Below are 21,776 nucleotides of genomic sequence, written 5' to 3' on the forward strand. Positions count from 1 at the left end.
CTTTCCTCCCCAGCACCAGTCTAACCCTTTCTCTCATCATGGCTTGTCACAAGAGCTCTTTCCTATGCTGGTTCAAGTAGAAATAAAATAAAATGTTATTCCTTTTCTTTTTTTTTCACATAGTACTTCTTCCCACCCTGGGTTTACTAACTTGGGCTTAAATATGCACCAAGCAAAGATGTATAGTCCTCCTCCCTTCCTCCCCCTTAGCTTGGTCTGAAGGAAGGCAGCAGGTGATGGAATGCATAAAAGATAGGGGTATGGGTAGGGGGGTGGGTGGGGGGAGGAATCTTTTCTCACACACTATGGATGTTGCTCAACAGAACGGGTGTGAAATTTAGTCAGAGCCACAGCATGTGTTTCAATTTTCCAGGGAATTTCCTCTTCTTAACTGTAGGTTTAACCCTTTTTTCTGTGTAGTGTCAAGGGCTACCCAAGATAGATGAAATGAGCTATTTGCAAGGAGAAAATGCTAGGATTTACAGACCCCCTTGAAGATCTAGGGTCTCCAGCTTACTTCCTGCCAGATGGTTGTGGAAAAAAGCATAAACTTTGGAGTTGGATAGACCTGGGTTCAGATCCCATCTCTACCATTGGGTGGTCTTGGGCAGTTACTTGACCTATTTGAACCTCCTATTTTTTAATCTGTAAAATGGAGATAAAAACTTTCTAATAGGGTTCTTGTGAGGACTTATGAAATGTGTGCAAGGTGCCCACTAGTACATTGCATACCTTGCACATAGTAGGCACTCAACATACATTTGTTTGTTTATTTTTTCTCCAATCTTCCTACTGGATTTTGAGGATATTTACTCTTCTTTTATCCTATGCCCACTTTGGGTTTGCTGTTTAAGCAGCTTCTCACATCATAGATTTGTTGCTTTTCTCTCTGAGTCTAACTCTTAAATGTGTTAGAAAGGAGACATCATTTCACATGATAACACAGGATCTCTCTGGAGATCCTCATTAAGGTGAAAGAATGAGTCTATGTAACAATGCTGAGAATCCCATCTGATCCTGAAGGCTGCATGAACTTAGAAGAGTTATAAAATCATACCTTGATAGAGTTAAAATTGAAACATAGAAGCCTTCTAGTCCATTGTACAGAGCACTGTGGCTTAGAGGCCATGTCTTATGCAAGGCCTCTTGACACAGTAGTGGTGGTTCTGAAACTAGAGTGCTGACCTACTTGTCTGTTAGTCTGGTTATAATTTAATTTTTTTGAAGACTTGAGTTGTAATTACTAAGGGCATAGCTTTTGTTGTATGTGAACTTTCTTCTAAATTGGAACTCTGATTATACTTTTAGCAATGGGGAAGTAAACACTGTTGAAGACATTTCAGTGACACTCCTTCGGGAAGCACAGGGCCCCTGAGGGTATGTCAGTTACCACCTGAAAATCTCTTCTTTCCCCAAAGGTTGCCCAAAGGGCACTGAGGTGGCAGCTCAGCTGGCTGTTGAGCCTCTGCTCCCAGAATGGTGAGTTGGGAACCAAGTTTGTTCTGTATCTTCATTCTTCCAAATAATGCTCAGTAGGAGAGGCTTACCCCAAATTCCCAGCTCTGTCCCTTTTTTAAATTGAAGTATAATTAATATACAATACAATATACAGATCTTAGGTGTTTAGTTGATAAATTTTGATATTTATATAAACCCACTGTAACCACCATACCAAAAAAAAAAAAAAAAAAAATAGACCATTAACATTACCCTAGAAAGTTTCCTCATGCCCCCTTTAAATTACCCCTGACACATACATACACACAAAACCACTTTCTGTGCCATATTATCATAGATCAGTTTTGTTTTTGGATTTAATATAGTTGGAATCATACAGGATATACTCTTTTATATCTAGCTTCTTTTCACTTAGCACATTGGGATTCATCCCTCTAATTGCATGTCTCACTAGTTTTTTGTTTGTTTTGATCTTTGTTTTGTTTGTTTGTTTTTTGTTTTACTGAGTAGTTTTCAATTGTATGGATAAACCACAGAATATTTATCCATTCTCTTACTAAAGGACATTTGGATTGTTTCAGTTTTTGTCCATTATGAATAGGCTGCTATAAACATTCCTATACAAGTATTTTTGTGAATGTATGTTTTAGTTTCTCTTGGGTAAATACTTAAGAGTGAAGTTACTGAATCATAGAGTAGATGTGTGTTTAACTTTAAAAGAATTAGTTTTTCAAAGTGGCTGTAACACCCAGTCTATCTTTTTTCTCCCCTGAGGAGCTAGGCTCTTTAAGTTAAGGATTTGGCAGGAGAAGAGAACCCACATCATCAGGGTCCCTGCTGCCAGAGAACAGTGGCTGAATCAGACACTTAAAAAGTTGAAACAGGTGTTTGAAACCCTACTCCAGCCTCCCTATTTGATGCCAGCCCCCTGAGAGGCTGGGGCTCGGCCAGCAGAATTCAGACCTAATCTAATGGATGCTGGATTAGAGACTTTTGCGGGACATGGCTACATAATAGTGTATATACTGTGACTTGATATATTTGAAGCAGGTAGATGTACATGTTTATGTAGGAGAGGGGCCTTTAGTGTCCCAAGTGCTTCTTGAACATAGGTGAGTCTGTGTGCTAGATGAACGCCCTTCCTTATCCTTGCTTATTAACTCCCCACTCTTTTCCTTGAGGCTATGTGCAGTAGAAGTCAGCACTTCCCTTAGTGATGTTAATTTTGCCAAGGGCCTTTAGCCAGGTAGGATTTAGTATCCTGTGTGTCAAATATTATGGGAGATAAATTATTCCCTGGTAAAGTATTTCTCTATATTTTTACTGCCTTTATCTTACCTAGGCCTTGAGGAACTAATTCTCAAAGGTTAAAGCAAGAAATTGAATGCTAGGGTACAGGCACCCAAAGCCAAATGACGTATTATACCAAAACTGTAGTTTCTCTAACCATGTTCAGTGGAGTCAAAGTTGACAGAAGTGTAATCTATCATTACAGGGCTGCTTCAACTGAAGAATTTGAAAGAATAGGTTCCAATTTTAAATCTTTTCTAATATTGGTTAGAAGAGTCCATGGAGAGAAGAAATAAGCTCCCCATGCTAGTCTAGCGTTTCCACAAATCCTTGAGGGGAAAGGACATTTCTGAATTTAGGTCCACCTTCACAGGTGGCCATTCCTTTACACCTAATCTGGATATCTTCAGACCTCACTCTTGGAATGCAGGGTCTGCTGTTGGGCTGCATCACGTGGTTGCCATTCTGCGTATGAAGTAAGCTGAGATTCATAGACTACAATTCTTTCTGTAGATATTTTTCTTTTCATTATCATAGTAAAATTGACTTTTTTTAGTGTATAGTTGTATGAATTTTAAGACACACGTAGATCCCTGTAACCACTGTGACAATCAGGATTCAAAAGAGTTTCATTGCCCCAGAAAACTCTGTCTTATCTCTTTATAGTCACAACTTCCTTGCCACCCCAACCCTTCTCAACAACCATGGATGTATTCCCCCACACTGTGGTTTTATCAAGAAGGTCATAAAATGAAGTCATACAGTGTGTTACTTCTGAGACTGGCTTCTTTCACTCAGCATGATGCGTCTGAGATTCATCTAAACTGTTGCACAGATCAATAGTTTGTTCCCTTTTTAATGTTGAGTGGTATTCCATTGCATGTATGTACCACAGTTTGTTTATCCTATCCATTCACTAGTTGAAGGACATTTATTTGGCTTCTCCAGTTTGAGGCGATTTTGAGTAAAGCTGCTATACACATTCACATACAGGTTTTTGTGTGAAGAACATCGGTTTGCATTTCTCTAGGATAAACACCCAGGAGTGGGATCTCTGGGTCAAAGGGTAAATGTATGTTCAGCTTTATAAGAAACTGCCAAACTGTTTTCCAGTCTCTGTGTGACTTTGCATTCCCACCAGCAGTGAGAATTCTGGTCTCTGCCCATCCTCTCCTGTACTTGGTATTTTCAGTATTTTTACTTAAGCCATCCTAGTAGGTAGGTAGTGGTATCTCCATGTGGTTTACATTTGCATTTCCCTAATGGCTAGTGACACTGAACCTCTTTTTTCATGTGGTTATTTGCCATCCATGTATCCTTTTTGGTGGACATGTGTGTTCAAGTCTTTAGCCCATTTTTTAAAATGAATTATTTGTTTTCTTGCTGTTGAATTTTTTTTAAGTTTATTTATTTATTTTGAGAGAGAGAGAGAGAGAGAGAGGGAGAGAGAATCCCAAGCAGGCTCCGCACCATCAACGCAGAGCCTGATACGGGGCTCAAACTCACAAACCCCAAGATCATGACCTGAGCTGAAATCAAGAGTCAGATGCTTAACCAACTGAACCACCCAGGAGACCCCTTACTGTTGAGTTTAGAAACTTCTTTTTTTTTTTCTTCTAAGTTTTATTTATCTATTTTGAGAGAGAGAAACAGAGGCAGCACCAGTGGGGGAGGGGCAGAGAGAGGGATAGAGAGACTCCCGAGCAGGCTCTGCACCATCAGCACAGAGCTGATGGGGGCTCAAACTCATGAGTCCCAAGATCAGACGTTTAACCAACTGAGCTACCCGGGAGCCCCCTTACTGTTGAGTTTACAGACTTCTTTATTAATTCTGGACTCAAGTCCTTTACTGGCAATACAGTGATTTACAAATGTTTTCTCCGAGACTGTAACTTGTCTTTTCAATCTCTTAATGGTATCTCTCATAGAGCAGGCATTTTTAGTTAGTCTGGTGTATTCATTTTTTTTCTTTCATGCATTGTGTTTTTGGTGTCATATCTAAGTACTCTTTGCCTAATCCCAGGCCACAGAGACTTTCCTATGTTTTCTTCTAAAAAATATACAGGTTTATGCTTTTTGTTTACATCTGTGATCTGTTTGAGTTAATTTTTCTACACTGTGCGACGTTTCATTGGAGGTTCTTTTTTGTTGTTGTTGTTGTTATATAGATGTCCAGTTGTTCTAACATCATTTGTTGAAATCAATGCCTTTTTTAGACCAAATTCTCCTTAGGACTGTACCTCTTTAGTCCTGAAAGAGTTACAGAGGATTCACACTTGGGTCCCTCCTCTCTTTCCAGGAATCACCCTTGTCCTCTTGTTCTTATTTCTTTTGGAGTCTTCCTGATTTTGGGTTTATTTTTAATGGCATGTAATGGAACACTTATTATTTGTAAGTTAGTTGATTGAGCATAAAGTATTTCATTATAAAATGGCCATCCATCACAAGAAGGCATGTGGGCTGTAAAAAACATTAACTGTGTGCTCTGGGCTGGTATGCAACTTTACCAGAATAATGCAGCTTTTGTATTGTGTGCAGTTGGGATAAAATAAGAGACAGATAGACAGATATTGTTGGGGAAACAGGTGTTGGCTGAACTCGGGTTCTGTTGCATGTATTCTGAATATGGTTGTTTCCCAACACTTTTAGGATTGCTCCTCCAGATTCAGCTGTCTAAAAGTTTCCCTGGGCACCTTTCAGAGCAAATAACATGACTTCTCAGAGTACTGCTGTTTCCAAAAATGTTCTTGTTCATTCTCCAGCTCACAGACATGTCTTTAGAGACAGCAATGGCAAGCGGTTAGAACACTTGTCCTGGCCCTTATGGGGGCCAGGGTTACATTTTTGTTACATCAAAAATGGGTTACATTTTTGATGCCTTTGTTTTCCCCATCTGTAAAATGGGAAATGTACCTTATCATCAAATTCTTGATGAACCCAATAGTGCAAAGAGTGGCTGAGGCAGAATAAGATTCCTTAGTCTTAATGTCCTAAGAATTTATGATCTGCTGCTGTAGAAACCATTTTCAGCTGTTAGAAAAAAGTGAACAAATAGGATTCTGGGGGCGCCTAGGTGGCTTAGTCAGTTGTTAAGTGTCTGACTCTTGATTTCTGCTCAGGTCATAATCTCCCAGTTTCAAGAGTTTGAGCCCCAAGTCGGGCTCTGTGCTGACCCTGCAGAGCCTGCTTGGGATTTTCTCTATCTCTCCCTCTCTTTCTGCCCTTCCCCTGCTCTCATTCCCTCTGTCTCTCTCAAATTAAATAAATAAACTTAAAAATTTTTTTTTAAAATAGGGGCACCTGGGTAGCTCAGTTGGTGAGCATCCGACCTCAGCTCAGGTCATGATCTTGCGGTTCATGGGTTCAAGCTCCACGTTGGGCTCTGTGCTGACAGCTCAGAGCCTGGAGCCTGCTTCGGATTCTGTGTCTCGCTCTCTCTGCCCCTCCCCTGCTCATGCCCTGTCTCTCTCTCTCTCAAAAAAAGTAAAAATTAAAAAAATAAATAAATAAACATAAATTTTGAAAAATAGGATTCTGTACACGTAAGGGGCAGGGAAGATTGTTCCCAGGCCTATAATTGATACTCTTTGGGGATTCTCTGAATCTTCTCCAGAAGTTTTGGCTCTTGACCCTTTAGTCTTTTACATATCTGTAGACTTTGCTAATGTTAATTCAGAATTTAGTTCTTTTCCATTTCCTTTTACTGCCTCTTTAGGGCCCCTCTAGGGTCTCCTCTTAATGGCCTGACAGGATAGTAATTGATAATAAACCTGTAATTGTCTTCTCTTCTTGCTATCGAACACTGGAACTTTTTACTAGAATACGAGAGGAATTAGGATTGAACAAGTTGCTTCAAGTGTAATGACTGCATAAAGTTGGGGTGAATTGTTCTGTTTTAAAGTATAGTAACACAAGTTTTTTAATTTCTCCTGGGCTTTCAAATTGCCTGCTTAAGTTTGGGCTTGGTCTTGAACAATGTATGCAGAAAATGGCAAGGCACAGTAAAGGACCAGAGCAGCTCTGGCTTGCCTGTATGTTACAATCTAATTGCTTTCCTTTCAATATGTGCCAATTTCCTCTAGAAGGGTGAAAACTAGTGTTTATAGAGTTGATACACATCAAACTTTGCTCTCAGTAAGACAGATGGATCAGTCTGTCCTTGGGCCTCTGCAATACGTTTGAGGCCAGTCCCTGTGGGCCTCATTTAGCCCTGCCGGCCTTGTTAAATGGGCCTCACTCTTCCTCTTGGATTAGGAGGGAACCTGGGCAAACCTGATACTTAATTCTTGTGGCGGTACTAAAATCAATAACTAACAGTGTTTAGTCATCAGTTAGGGAGGAGGAAAGTTAGGGAAGAAACTTCAATTCCAGGATATTTGAATTTTAAATTTTTATTTGCCATCCGACTCATGCAGTTAATACATCTAGTAGTAAACCTGTAGCAATAGCATGGTATAACATTTAAGAATATAGTAAGTGTTTAAGAGCATGGACTTTGGAAACCAGAACAGACCTGGCTCTAAATTCTGCCTCTTTCATTTTTTTGTGTGATCTTGAGCAAGTCACTTAACCATTTAGAGCCTTGGTTTCTTTATCTGTAAAATAAGAACAGTAATACTGTTTCTCAGGGTTATTGGGAGGATAAAATAATCTATGTATAACAATTAAGCTTAATAATCTGTGTAGCTGTTACTGATGTCTGAGTCAAATTAAGGTTGTTGTCCTGGACAGTGGAGTAGTATTATTCTTGAAAGGGTGGTAGGTGGCAGCTTCTAGCATCAAGCTAAATTGGCTATTCAGGTTGGATTGGCCATTAAGGGCTAGAATCAGCCTAAAAATGAATACTTCCCAAAGAATTTTTAAAGGATCAAATATTAGAAATAATTTGCCTTTCTTAGTGTAAATGGTTGGTACCATTATCTTCTAGCTGGCCCATCGACCCACCTTATACCTGGATGTGATAGTGATTAAGCCATCATCATATTTTGTTTCATAAAGAGTTATAATATCAAAGACAATCTCCCCACTCTCCCATCCCAAATCTAAAGGTGCCTTGAGAAACTAAGCATTTGTTTAAGAAAAGGAAAAAAGAGGATCTACTGTCAAGATCTTAGACAAACGAATTGCTTTCCCCCGGGCTACCTTCTTAACAGACAGTCTGCATTCATGTGCACTTACTCCCAAACTGTACTTTGCTTTTTGTTAAGTTTTAGGGATCTAAAGGAGCCTTAAGGAATTCAGTTAAACTACTGCCACCACCATCTTCCCTAAGAATACTCTGTGGATGAGAAAACTGTGGCCTAAAGAAGTGAAGTGTTTTACCCAAGGTCACATAGTTAGTGATAGGCCAAGACTCACATTTCTTTATTTTATTTCTCCTCTTGTAGAGAGCAGTTTGCAAAGCCTTGTCTGGGTTTGACCCTTAAGTCTGGAAGGTAGTACATTTCTCTGAGAGCTGTCCTTTGGTAGTCTTCCTTCAAGTCAGTTCCTGAAGTCAAATCTAAATCCCCACCTGAACATTTGAGGTCTGGAAATAAAGGGATGGCAGGTGTGGCAGATACTCCAGAGGCTTCTGGCTTTACCAAAGTTTAGTTTTGTTTATGCTTTGGACCACTACACTTGATGTCCCCCCTAGTGACCACAAAGAGCACAGCTCCTTCCTCCTGAGATTACAGTATCTCAAAAATTCCATTTGTAGATTGTTCCCAATCTTGCTTTGTCTTTTACAAGAAATATTCCTGGGTATAGCATAGTCAGAAAAGTAGAATATGAGGACCTAACACTTTTTCCTAAAATGGAATGTGCAGGCATAAACAGAAAAGCCAAAAACTGAAAAGCTTTTTATGCTTAGATAATTTTGTTCTGTGCCTCTGGATATAGAAGTATCAAGAGGGGTAAATGAACTTCTGTTTATATCATGCTCTGATTTATTAGTCTGTTATACATGATCCACCTTGTGAGTGACGATATTCTGTCTCCAGAAACATGAGCCAATATTTGCAGGATGAAGAGCAAGGATGGGAGCAGGCTGGTGACCCTCTAGAAAGTAAGAAGGGAGAAGTAGGCTCTGAGGGCAAAAGGGTCGAGACAGGCATTTCTGAAGCCAAATGGTGTTGAAATAATATACCACAGGCCTTTTTCCTTGTCAGCGTAATCCAATTGAGAATGCCCAACCGCCCCTGACAAGAGTCACTCAGGAGTGAAGAGCTTCGCTACCAGGGAAAGCAGCTTATGTGTGCATTTTGGCTCAGGAATGTGCCAGCCCAATGCTGGCCAAATGAGAAAAGGCTACTGCAGGCTGGAGAACACCAACCTCCTGAGAGGTTGGTGACGGCTCCCCTGTAGGCTAATAAGAAAGTGTTTCCTTTTGTCTAAGGGCAGCCCTTGATGCCACTGTTGAGACCTTTGACATAGATTATCAGAGAGGATGGCAAGCTCTCACGTAAAAAGAGAAAACAGTGTCAGGATTCATTCCCTTTTGGACAGGTCACCTCATCATCTGAAAAGACAAGAGACTTGGGGGACATCTGTAGACTCTCAAATTGCTATTGGGCCAAACTGAAACTTCTCTGTTTTAATATCATTATATATGGAGTTGAGCTCCCTGCTTACTGCTGTTGAACAGAGTGTGAGCAGAGTACCACCAAGACATCTCTAAAGGGTTTCACTTTGCTTTGTGTTGAAGTGGTTCATGAGCTTCTCCAGAAATAGTTTAATAATTCTTGTTGTAATTGTTCTTATTCAGCACTGACTAGCCAGAAGTAGGTCTCAGATTTGGTTTTAGAAGCAGGTGGCTTAGTCCTAGAAGGATCCCAAGTGTTCTTTCTTCAATAGGGAGTTGAATTTCCCCTCCTTGTAATCATTCCTTTTTTTCCCTTCCCATCTTGGAACATGAACCAGTCACCTTCAGAGTACCCCTCTACCTGATCTGCACTCTCTGTTTACTGGACTGTTTGTGCCTTGAAGTTGACAACTTTCCAGGGCGGGAATTTTGGCCGCTTGGCAGTGGTATCAGATGTCTCCTTGGTTGTGAAATTAATCAGCCTGCTTACTATGAGCAGCATCATGGCACCTTTCCCCTGAAGGACTCAGGCAGCTTTTCTCACTCTTCTGAAGAAGATCTAGACAATTGAATCTCATTCCCAGGGCAGACTGAGCCAGGCGGCAGAGCACCAGAAAATTTTCTGTTCTGGCTTCATAGGAAGCAGTGGAGTTGAATAGCTAGGGGCACAGATTTTGGAGTCACATGAACCTGGATTTGATTCCTACTTACACCACTTGCTGGTTGTACAGTCTTAGCTGAAGAGTAGATCTACTTCCTAAGTCTCATTTTCATCTTCAAAATGGGGATAATTACAAAGAGAAAAGGTATATAAGGTGCTTAGCACATGGCATGGCACAAGGTAATATAAATAGTAGCTGCTATTAATATTGTTATTTTTATCTCTTCTAAAAAGAGGATGAATGTTTCAGTCATTTGTTTAAAAAGGGAAGCCTCTTCCTTTCTATGATAACTGTGCATACCTTAGAAAAAGCTGAAACCCTCAGAAATTAAAAGAGCTATCCCAAATTGCACCCTACGTAAATAATAACTACTAGTTATCTTGGCATCTATCCTTCATTTTTATCCCTTTTAAGCTTTAGTAATCAAAGATAGAAGACCTGCCTTTGAAGTTTTTGATATTTACTTAAATCTTAAGAAATAAACTGAACTTACAGTAACTTAGAGTATTAAGAATCCTGGACTGGGACTCCAGAACTAAAAAACTAGAATAATAATATCTTAGTTATATTCATTACACTTTATTCCATGCATTGTACAACATATTTTACATGTATTACATGAGATAATATGTGTAAATTACCGAGCACAGTGCCTGACACATAGTATATGCTCAATAAATGTTAGCTGCTGTTTGTTTTTAAATATAATTTATTTTAATTCTCTAACACCTATTTTAACACCTAATAAAATACAGTCTTTGAAAATTTAGTATCTATCACACAGCCATTAAGTTGCAGAACTAGAATTTGAATCCTGCTCAGAGGTTCATGTTTTTACATAGTGCCCTCAACTTCTAGTCTCGGTTCCAACACTAACTTGCTTTGTAGCCTTGTACAAATTACTTAACCTTTCTAAATCTTAAATCTCTCATTCATAAATTATTTTTAGGGCCTATCTTAGCTGTAATACGTAGGATTTGGAGCATTTTCTAGAAAGGCCAGTTGAAAATTAGGGTTTATTTTTGTAGAGCACTTTTACTCAAAGTATAATCTGTAAACCATTTTAGGTTCACAAACTGCTGCTTGGTACATGGTGGGATGTGTACAGAAATTGAGGGAAAACACTTAGAAACTTTTATAACATCTTGACAGTTTATATATGTTGACAATTTTATATATGTTATAATAATAAAATAGAGCTTATATTGTATTATGTCTTTGTTTTTTAAATTTCATTCTCTAGCAGTTCGTTTTATTATAGTTTATAAAACAATGGATCCGCAATGGATTGATATAAAGGGGGAAAAATTGGCCCTTAACCACAGACAGTTTGAGAAGCACTGTTTTAGAGGACCATCTGAACATCTTAACAGGATTATGAATTGAAATTCCAGTTTTGTTTTTTTTAAATGTGTTTACTAATGTGTTTATAAAGAGGTACCTCTTAAATCAGAAATGCCTGGGGCACCTGGGTGGCTCAGTCCTTTGGGTGTAGGACTTCGGCTCAGGTCATGATTTCATGGTTCGTGGGTTCAAGCCCCCGTGTCGGGCTCTGTGCTGACAGCTTGGAGCCTGGAGCCTGCTTCAGATTCTGTGTCTCCCTCTCTCTCTGCCCCTCACCTGCTCACACTCTGTCTCTCCTTCAAAAATAAATATAAACTTTTTTTTTTTAATTTTAAAAAGAAAAAATAATCAGAAATATCTTGGGGCAGCTGGATGGCTCAGTCATTTAGGCATCCAGCTCTTAATTTTGGCTCAGGTCATGATCTCGCAGTTTGTGGGTTTGGGCCCTATGTTGGGCTCTGTGTTGATGGTGGGGAGCCTGCTTGGGATTCTTTGTCTCTCTCTTTCTCTGCCCCTCCTCTGCTCATGCTGTACCTTTCTCTAAAAATAAATAAATAAACATAAAAAAAAATAGTGTTTATTAAGAAAGAAAAGAAAGAGAGAGAGAGAAAGAAAGAAAGAAAGAAAGAAAGAAAGAAAGAAAGAAAGAAAGAAAGAAAGAAAGAAAAAGGGAAGGAGGGAGGGAGGAAGGAAAGAAGGGAGGGAGGGAGGAAGGAAGGGAGGAAGGAAGGAAGGAAGGAAGGAAAGGACCTTACAAGTGGTGCCCTGCTAGAAGCACAATCTCCCACCATCCCCACCTCCCTCCCCCCCACCACCAAAAGCTGCAGGGGATATTCTTGTTAGAATGTCTCTGATGCTCCTAGCAATCAGCAGTTGAACCTAGAGAGCAAAACTGATTCTGCCTAGACCAAACTCTTGGGAAAGTTAATTGTATATATCACGATTCTCTTTTTTTTGGAGGGGTATGGGAGTGAGGGTGATAATGAAGGTTCCTGGTAGGCTCATTAAAAAGTCTAGCTCTGGGGCACCTGGCTGTGGAGCATGCAGCTCTTGATCTCGGGTTGTGAGTTTGAGTCCCACAATGGGTGTAGATATTACCTAAAAATAAAATCTTAAAAAAAAAAAAAATCCAGCTCTTCTAGTTTTGTATCACTAAGTCTCCATAAGCATTGACTCACACAATAGAAGTGCTAGAATGAATGTATTTTAGCAGTTATAGATTCCAGCTACCTAATTTGACAGATGAGCTTGGGTGTTGTATGCCTGGCTATTGTTAGTAGTGAGACTAATGATCACTTGTCCGTTGACTGGATTATATACTATGTGAGCCACATCCAGAGCCTCCAGAGAGTTCTCTATGGGACTTTGTCCAAGCTCCTATATGGTATCACTCCTGACTGCTCCAGGCCTCTCATGCCATAGTGAGCTCTTTCACCTTATGGAGCAGAAGATTTGCAAATAAAATCTAGCGATATATTAAAAGAATAATATACCAAGGCTAAGTAAGGTTTAATCCTGGGAATGCAAGGATGATTTAATATCTGAAAATCGATTAATCTACCATCTTAACATTCTAAAGAAGAAAAACCACTCATCATATCAATTGATGAAGAGGAGGCTTTTGATAAAATATAATATCCACTCCTGGTAGTGAACATATGACTAACATCATACTTCACAGTGGAACACTGAATGCATTTACCCTAAAATTGGCAACAAAGAAAGATGTTTATTTTCACGCTACTGGAAGTCCCAGTCAGTGCAGTGAGACAAGAAAAGGAAATAAAAAGGCATGTGCATTATTAGAAAGGAAGAAATAAAACTCACTATTTACAGATAACATAATTGTCTATGTAGAAAACCCCAAGGAATCTACAACAACAAAATCCTAAAACTAATAAGTGAGTTTAGTAAGGTCCCAGAATATAAGTTCAACACACAAAAATCAATCATACTTCATCTCTTTGATCTTGGCCACAGAAATGAGATGATGAAGGGGATATCATCGTTTGGAAAGTGTTGCAATAAGACACACATGTTGTGACACTGCTGTGACTCTAAGGCCTACCACCTTCAGAAATCAACCTGTGGCAGTTACGGCTATCCTGCCAAGCAGAAGAGAAAGTAAAACTGGAGTGCCAAGGCTAAAAGATGAAATACCACTGGGACGGTCTAATGAGGCACTTAAAAATTGTATACTGCAGATTCAGGCATGGATTCCGTGAAAGAATGGCATCTAAGCCCAAGAGGGCAACTTTTGCAGTATCCAGTTCATCTTAAGGATTTCAATGATCAGTCACATAATACATGTTCTGGTTTAAAACAAAACAAAACAAAAAAATCAGTCCCATTTCTAAATACTAAAACATCTGAAAACAAAACACAGTATCATTTATAAACATACCAAATAAAAATTAAATTCTTACATATAAATCTAACAACATATATAGAATTTGTATGCTAAAAACTATACTGATGAAAGAAATTAGGAAGATATAAATAAACAGAGACTACCGTGTCCATGAATTGGTAGGCACAACTTAGTAAAGATGTAATTTCTCCCTAAACTGATCTATAGACTCAGTGCAATTCCTATCAAATTCCCAACAAGATTTGTTTTGTAAATACAGACAAATTTATGTTGAAATGCAAAGGCAAAGGAACCGGAATGCTGAAAGCAGTATTGAAAAATAGTAAAGTTGGAAGGATCACTACCTTATTTTAAGACTTAGAATCAAGCTAATCAAGACAGTGTACTTTCAGAGAGTTAGACACACAGATCAGTGGAACAGAATAGAGAACCTAGAATACACTCACAAAAATAAGGCCAATTAATGATTGACAAAGGTGCAAAGACAATTCAGTGGAACAAGAATTTCTTTTCAAGAAATGTTGTTGGAACAACTGGACATCCATATGCAAAACAAAATAGAACCTCCATTGAAACATCACACATTGTAGAAAAATTAACGCAAAATAGATCACAGATGTAAAACAAAAAGCATAAACCTGTATATTTAAAAAAATTTTTTTTTCAACGTTTATTTATTTTGGGGACAGAGAGAGACAGAGCATGAACGGGGGAGGGGCAGAGAGAGAGGGAGACACAGAATCGGAAACAGGCTCTAGGCTCCGAGCCATCAACCCAGAGCCTGACGCGGGCTCGAACTCCCGGACCGCGAGATCGTGACCTGGCTGAAGTCGGACGCTTAACCGACTGCGCCACCCAGGCACCCCAATATGTTTTTTAGAAGAAAACATAGGAAAGTCTCTGTGGCCTGGGATTAGGCAAAGAGTACTTAGATATGACACCAAAAACATAATGCATGAAAGAAAAAAATGGATACACCAGACTAAAAATGCCTGCTCTATGAGAGATACCGTTAAGAGATTGAAAAGACAAGCTACAGTCTCGGAGAAAACATTTGTAAATCACTGTATTGCCAGTAAAGGACTTGAGTCCAGAATTAATAAAGAAGTCTGTAAACTCAACAGTAAGGGGGCTCCCGGGTAGCTCAGTTGGTTAAACGTCTGATCTTGGGACTCATGAGTTTGAGCCCCCATCAGCTCTGTGCTGATGGTGCAGAGCCTGCTTGGGGGTCTCTCTATCCCTCTCTCTGCCCCTCCCCCACTGGTGCTGCCTCTGTTTCTCTCTCTCAAAATAGATAAATAAAACTTAGAAGAAAAAAAAAAAGAAGTTTCTAAACTCAACAGTAAGGGGTCTCCTGGGTGGTTCAGTTGGTTAAGCATCTGACTCTTGATTTCAGCTCAGGTCATGATCTTGGGGTTTGTGAGTTTGAGCCCCGTATCAGGCTCTGCGTTGATGGTGCGGAGCCTGCTTGGGATTCTCTCTCCCTCTCTCTCTCTCTCTCTCTCAAAATAAATAAATAAACTTAAAAAAAATTCAACAGCAAGAAAACAAATAATTCATTTTAAAAAATGGGCTAAAGACTTGAACACACATGTCCACCAAAAAGGATACATGGATGGCAAATAACCACATGAAAAAAGAGGTTCAGTGTCACTAGCCATTAGGGAAATGCAAATGTAAACCACATGGAGATACCACTACCTACCTACTAGGATGGCTTAAGTAAAAATACTGAAAATACCAAGTACAGGAGAGGATGGGCAGAGACCAGAATTCTCACTGCTGGTGGGAATGCAAAGTCACACAGAGACTGGAAAACAGTTTGGCAGTTTCTTATAAAGCTGAACATACATTTACCCTTTGACCCAGAGATCCCACTCCTGGGTGTTTATCCTAGAGAAATGCAAACCGATGTTCTTCACACAAAAACCTGTATGTGAATGTGTATAGCAGCTTTACTCAAAATCGCCTCAAACTGGAGAAGCCAAATAAATGTCCTTCAACTAGTGAATGGATAGGATAAACAAACTGTGGTACATACATGCAATGGAATACCACTCAACATTAAAAAGGGAACAAACTATTGATCTGTGCAACAGTTTAGATGAATCTCAGACGCATCATGCTGAGTGAAAGAAGCCAGTCTCAGAAGTAACACACTGTATGACTTCATTTTATGACCTTCTTGATAAAACCACAGTGTGGGGGAATACATCCATGGTTGTTGAGAAGGGTTGGGGTGGCAAGGAAGTTGTGACTATAAAGAGATAAGAGGGAGTTCATATAGAACATGTACTGTATCCCAATTGTCACATCTTCACAGTGATTACAGGAATCTATACATATGTTAAAATTTATAGGGGTGCCTGGGTGGCGCAGTCGGTTAAGCGTCCGACTTCAGCCAGGTCACGATCTCGCGGTCCGTGAGTTCGAGCCCCGCGTCGGGCTCTGGGCTGATGGCTCAGAGCCTGGAGCCTGTTTCCGATTCTGTGTCTCCCTCTCTCTCTGCCCCTCCCCCGTTCATGCTCTCTCTCTGTCCCAAAAATAAATAAACATTGAAAAAAAAATTAAAAAAAAAATTTATAGAACACTATACCAAAAAGAGTCGATTTTACCAAATTAAAAAAACAATGGTGTACATGGCTCTGGAAGTGTCAAACCACGGCTGTGAAATTTCCCTAGTCTTTCTAGAAAGTACAGTTATAGCAACTGGATGAAAGCTCAGAATATCTGTTCCCTGCCCCACTTCTCAATTAAAGATTATTTTTTCCATCTAGACTTTTATATCTCAAATATACTAAACATGACCTTTTTTTTTTAAGTTATTTATTCATTTTGAGAGAGAGAGCAAGTGTGCAAGCAGGGGATGGGCAGAGAGGGAGAGGGAGAATCCCCAGCAGGCTCTGAGCTATCAGCGCAGAGCCCGATACGGGCTCGATCTCATGAACTGTGAGATCTTGACCTGAGCTGAAATCAAGAATCAGATGCTCACCTGCCTGGGTGCCCCAACCATATTTTTAAAATGACAGAACAAATCATATGTAATAATTATGTTTCTAAAGCAGCAAGACTAGATGACTTTACATTTTTTAATGTGCTTTAAAAAAGTATTTTATATATTTCCGTTTTTTCTAGTATTTCTATTCCTTGCATAGTTCAACCCTCTACCACCTCACACACACAAAGGTTTTTTTTCTCCAGGTTTTTCCTGCAAATTGTACATCTTTAGGTGGGGGTAGGTGGGGGATAAGAAGCAGGTTTTACACAGCTGATGTGATCACTGTACATACAGGCCTGGAAAATGCTACCCAATCTGCCAATTAATTAAAGCATTAATCTGAGGAGCAGCCAGGCTGGAGAATGTTTACTCAAAGAGGGGAGTGGTAGGAATTGAGTGGGAAGCTCCCTGCATTTGCATGAATGTGAACGTGCTCAGAAAACCCAGCTTTCTTTGTCTCTAAATGTGGGCAGCCTTGATCTTGTCCCTAAATCTTTCTGGGCAATTTAGGAAGCCTTTCAAGGAGCTGGTCTCTCAAAGGCTGGAGCACAGCCAAATCTAGAAATGCAGACGCTATACAGCAGTGTGGAGAGCTAGTCCAGTGTAGTGCAGCTTCTCAGACCTGGTATGAAACCTTCTAAATTCAGGAGTACGTGCTGGTAATTAGGTAGAATATATCTAATGGTTTCACAGATTTTGAAACCGTGTTCAAATCCCGGCTCTGCTTCTTATCAGCTGTGTAATTTGGAACCAATCATGTAGTTTATCTAAGCTTTATTTTTCTCATCTGTAAAATAAAAATTATGAATTGCTCCTTCATCTCAGAGCAGTTAGCCCTTTGCTTTACTCTATGCAGAAAGGGAGCTAAAGAGTGGATAGGACTTTCCAAGAATACGGGTTGTCTCCAGGAGTTGGGACTGTGCAGCCTTTTGTTCTTTTTAGGCTTATTTTTCAGGCAAGAGACTATAAACCTCAGGGTTTCGCCTCACCTTCCTGGGATGTGCTACGTTCTTTATCTCTATGAGAAGTGACCTTGACCATAACAGCAAAAGACATAAAGATAGCTCATCCTAGAACCTCTTTGGTTATGTTGACTATAGTTGAGATGAGGTTTATCTGTGTGTCACTAGGGAGAGTGGTGAAATGGACGTGGAAAATTGACCCAACAATGTTTGGTGATATTAAAGAATTACTTTTAATTTTTAAAATTGTGGTTAAAAAAAATATATATATATATATATGATAAAATTTACCATCTTAACCATTTTATTGCTAATTTTTTATTAAAAAAATTTTTTTAACGTTTATTTATTTTTGAGACAGAGAGTGACAGAGCATGAACGGGGGAGGGTCAGAGAGAGGGAGACACAGAATCTGAAACAGGCTCCAGGCTCTGAGCTGTCAGCACAGAGCCCGACGCGGGGCTCGAACTCACGGACCGCGAGATCATGACCTGAGCCGAAGTCGGCCGCTTAACCGACTGAGCCACCCAGGCGCCCCATATTGCTAATTTTTTAGAAGTTTATTTATTTTTAGGGGCACCTGGGTGGCTCAGTCAGTTAAGCATCCGACTTTGGCTTAGATCATGATCTCGCGGTTCCTGAGTTCAAGCCCTGCATCAGGCTCTGTGCTGCGAGCCCGGAGCCTGGAGCCTGTTTTGAATTCTGTGTCTCCCTCTCTCTCTCTGCCCCTCCCCACTCACACTCTGTCTGTCTCTCTCTCAAAAATAAATAAACATAAAAATTTTTTTAAACATTTATTTATTTTTGAGGGTGGGGAGGGCCAGAGAGAGGGGGACAGAGGATCTGAGGTGGGCTCTGTGCTGACAGTAGACAGCCTGATGCAGGGTTCAAACTCAAGAACCGTGAGATCATTTTTGACCTGAGCCGAAGTTGGATGCTTAACTGACTGAGCCACCCAAGCACCCCCATTGCTATTTTTTAAGCGTGATAATGATACTGTGGGTTTTTTTAACTTCTTAATCTTTGAGCTACATAACTAAAAATTTTACAGATAAAATGATACATCTGTGATTTGCTTTAAGGTAATCCAAAGGGAGGAAGATTGACCCAGCAACCAGGAACTTTAGCCTCATGGCACAGATAAGAAGGGCCTTTTTCTAGAGTTTAGCTTTTGTCAGATGGCATCACTTCATTTCTGTTTTCTTGCAGAACTCTCAGAAATTGAGCCCAATGTGTTCCTCCGTCCATTTCTGGAAGTGATTCGCTCTGAAGATACCACTGGCCCTATCACTGGACTGGCGCTAACCTCTGTCAACAAGTTCCTGTCCTATGCACTCATAGGTAAGAACTCAGGCTTTGTTGGATGACCACAGCACTTCATTTCCTGCCTCGCCTGGGGTGGTCAGGCCTTAGACAATGATCTGGTGATACTGGAAAGTTTGTCCCAGCCATCTGTTTCCTTGTAAGGAGAGAAATAGGACTGTTATTGGTTACTCATTATGCTAATTGACTCAGGTCGTGCAGTGTGGGGAGGGAGGGAACGTTTCCTTGGGACTCTGGTTTCTTTGTGCTTTGGAGGGAGTTAAGGGTATGGTGCCCTTGGAGGTTTGGTTTGGTTTATTTTTAAAATTATTTTTCAAATACAGTGCATGCTTATTTTAAGATAAACAATAAAGAGGTGACTAAAAGAATTAATGGTTTCTCCTTTTTCGTAATGTTCCTCCTTCTTCCTTAGGTAAATAATGTTGACAGACTGATTTGAATCTTTCTATACCTTTCTCTGCATGTATACAACTATATATAAAGTATCATTAAAAAAAATAGGATTATGTGCTATGCATTTTCTCCTTTTTTTACTTAATAGTATTAACTTAGAAAGATGTACATGATATAATTATCCGTCTGATTTGTTCTTTTCCCCCCAGTTTTATTGAAATATAATTGACATACAACATTGTGTTAATTTAAGGTGTACAACATAATGATTCAATATATGTTACAGATGATTACCACAATAAATCTAGTTAACATCCATCACCTCATATAGTTTCAACTTATTTTCTTGTAATGAGGACTTTTAAGGTCTGCTCTCTTAGCAACTTTCAAATATACGATGTAGGTTTTTTTAAGTTTATTTAAACTTAGGGCTCAAGCTCACAACCCCAAGATCAAGAGTCTCATGCTCTCTTCTGACTGAGCCATCCAGGCACTCCTCAAATACACAATGTAGTATTATTAACTGTAGTCATCATGTTGTACACTACATCCCCAGAACTTATAAATCTTATAACTGGAAGTTTATATATTCTTCTTTTAGTGTCATAAGATATATATAATGTAAAAATTGCCATTTTTATCATTTTTAAGTATACGATTCATTGGCATTAATTACATTCACAGTGTTGTACAATCATCACCACTATCTGTTTCCCAAACTTTTTTACCCCAAAAGAAACTCTAAACATTAAGGAACAATACAGCATTTCCCTTCCCCCCAAGCCCTTGGTAAGATTTTTTTCTTCGTAGTAAAAGTGTATAATTTCTATAATATAGATATAATACCAATATTTTTCTTACTGAATAATATTTAATATTTAGGTTTCCTAATTTGAGCCACTTACAAATAATGCTGAAATAAGCATCCTTATTCATATGTCCTTACTTATTAATTTTCCTTTGTATGATAGATTCCTGTGCTTGAAATTTTTGGATTAAAGGCCATGAGCATATTACATTTTTTTAATTTTAATTTCTTTTTAATGTTTATTTATTTTTGAGAGAGACAGAGACAGAATGTGAGTGGGTTAGGAGCAGAGAGAGAGGGAGACACAGAAGCAGAAGCAGGCTCCAGGCTCTGAGCTGTCAGCAAAGAGCCCGACGTGGGGCTCGAACTCACAGATTGTGAGATCATGACCTGAGCCAAAGTCAGACGCTCAATCGATTGAGCCACCCGGGCACCCCGCAAATTACATTTTTATATGTGCTACCAGGTTGCTTTCCCAAAAGCTTATAGTATTTATACTTCCAACAGTAATGTTTGAGAGTTTCCATTTCCCCACCCTTACACCTGCACTGAATATTAGCACTATTCATCTGTGCTAATTTGGTGAGTGAAAACTAGTATTTTATTGTTTTTATTTTTTTAAGTTAAACATTTGAATCTCTTCTCCTTTTTCTATTATTTTACTGAGTTGTTTTTGTTTGTCTTATTAATTTATAGGAGCTTGTATAGTGGGGATATCACCCCATTGTCTATCATAGTATTACAAATATTTTCTCCCAATCTAGCCCAAATATTTTATCCAGACTGTTGTTTATCTCTGAATTTGCTTATGGTGTCTTTTGGATTCCTTTTTAGTTGGTCTTGTCACTCAGGATCCTGAATTCCTTTTCCCCTGTTGCTAGCCCATGCGCAGGGGTGAGGAACATAGAAAACAGACAGCTGTCTTTGTTTCTAAGGAAGGAGACAAGAAAAGACTAGCTCTGGCTGTAGCTAGCTAGGGAAAAAAAAAAAAGACCTTTGATTCAGGGCAAGAAAGCGCTTTATCTTTTCTAGAAAGTGGGATTTGCTTAGCAGATGCATTCAGGATCCTGAGCAGAAATCCTGGGTGCCAGCTAGGTTCTGAAGAGGCGCATCCATCTCTCCAGATACCCTAGTCTTAGCTTCATACTTTCCCTGAGCAAAAACCAGGCCCGGCTACTTCCAGCCTCACCCTGAGCACCACCTGCAGGTCATCTCTCTCCACAGCCTCCAGCGGCTGCCCTCCGTGCTTCTTCCCTCTGCTCTCTTGTCAGTGTTACTGTCTCCCCTTCCTGGACTTGGCAGACACGCTTGTCATTGGAGACCTCAGGCCAGCTGGTCACTGGAGTTTCCTGTGGTGGGAAAAGAGAATGCTGGAGGTGGTGATTGCAGTGGGCATGAGAGAGGGGGCAGGAAGGAGTGTATGAAAGCCAGAAGGCAAAGGAGATGAGATTGGCAGCTTTCCCTTCAGTCTGCTCCAGAGTGGCTAGGAAAGGAGGACATTCTAAGGAAGACGCGTTCTGCTAAGTGAGCTCAAGCCAAACAATATTTTGTTTAGGCTATCCTAGAAGAAACTATCCCTCACCTGTCAATCCTGTGACCCAAGGC

The 21,776-nt window shown here is 39.7% G+C and overlaps 1 protein-coding gene and 1 pseudogene across 13 annotated transcripts in view; both read left to right on the forward strand.

Annotated features, from left to right (window-relative positions):
* The window catches only part of GBF1 (golgi brefeldin A resistant guanine nucleotide exchange factor 1), a 120,086-nt gene that overhangs the window by 68,871 nt on the left and 29,439 nt on the right, over window positions 1-21,776 (forward strand). For all 13 annotated transcript variants that reach the window (XM_027062931.2, XM_053207333.1, XM_027062928.2 and 10 more), the window contains one exon: window positions 18,857-18,988. In XM_027062931.2, the coding sequence (XP_026918732.2) occupies window positions 18,857-18,988 (132 nt within the window). The remainder of the gene's footprint in view (window positions 1-18,856; window positions 18,989-21,776) is intronic.
* LOC128312639 (60S ribosomal protein L37-like) lies at window positions 1,489-14,329 on the forward strand (annotated as a pseudogene).

Source organism: Acinonyx jubatus, chromosome D2 (genome assembly GCF_027475565.1).
Source record: "Acinonyx jubatus isolate Ajub_Pintada_27869175 chromosome D2, VMU_Ajub_asm_v1.0, whole genome shotgun sequence".
NCBI lineage: Eukaryota > Metazoa > Chordata > Mammalia > Carnivora > Felidae > Acinonyx > Acinonyx jubatus.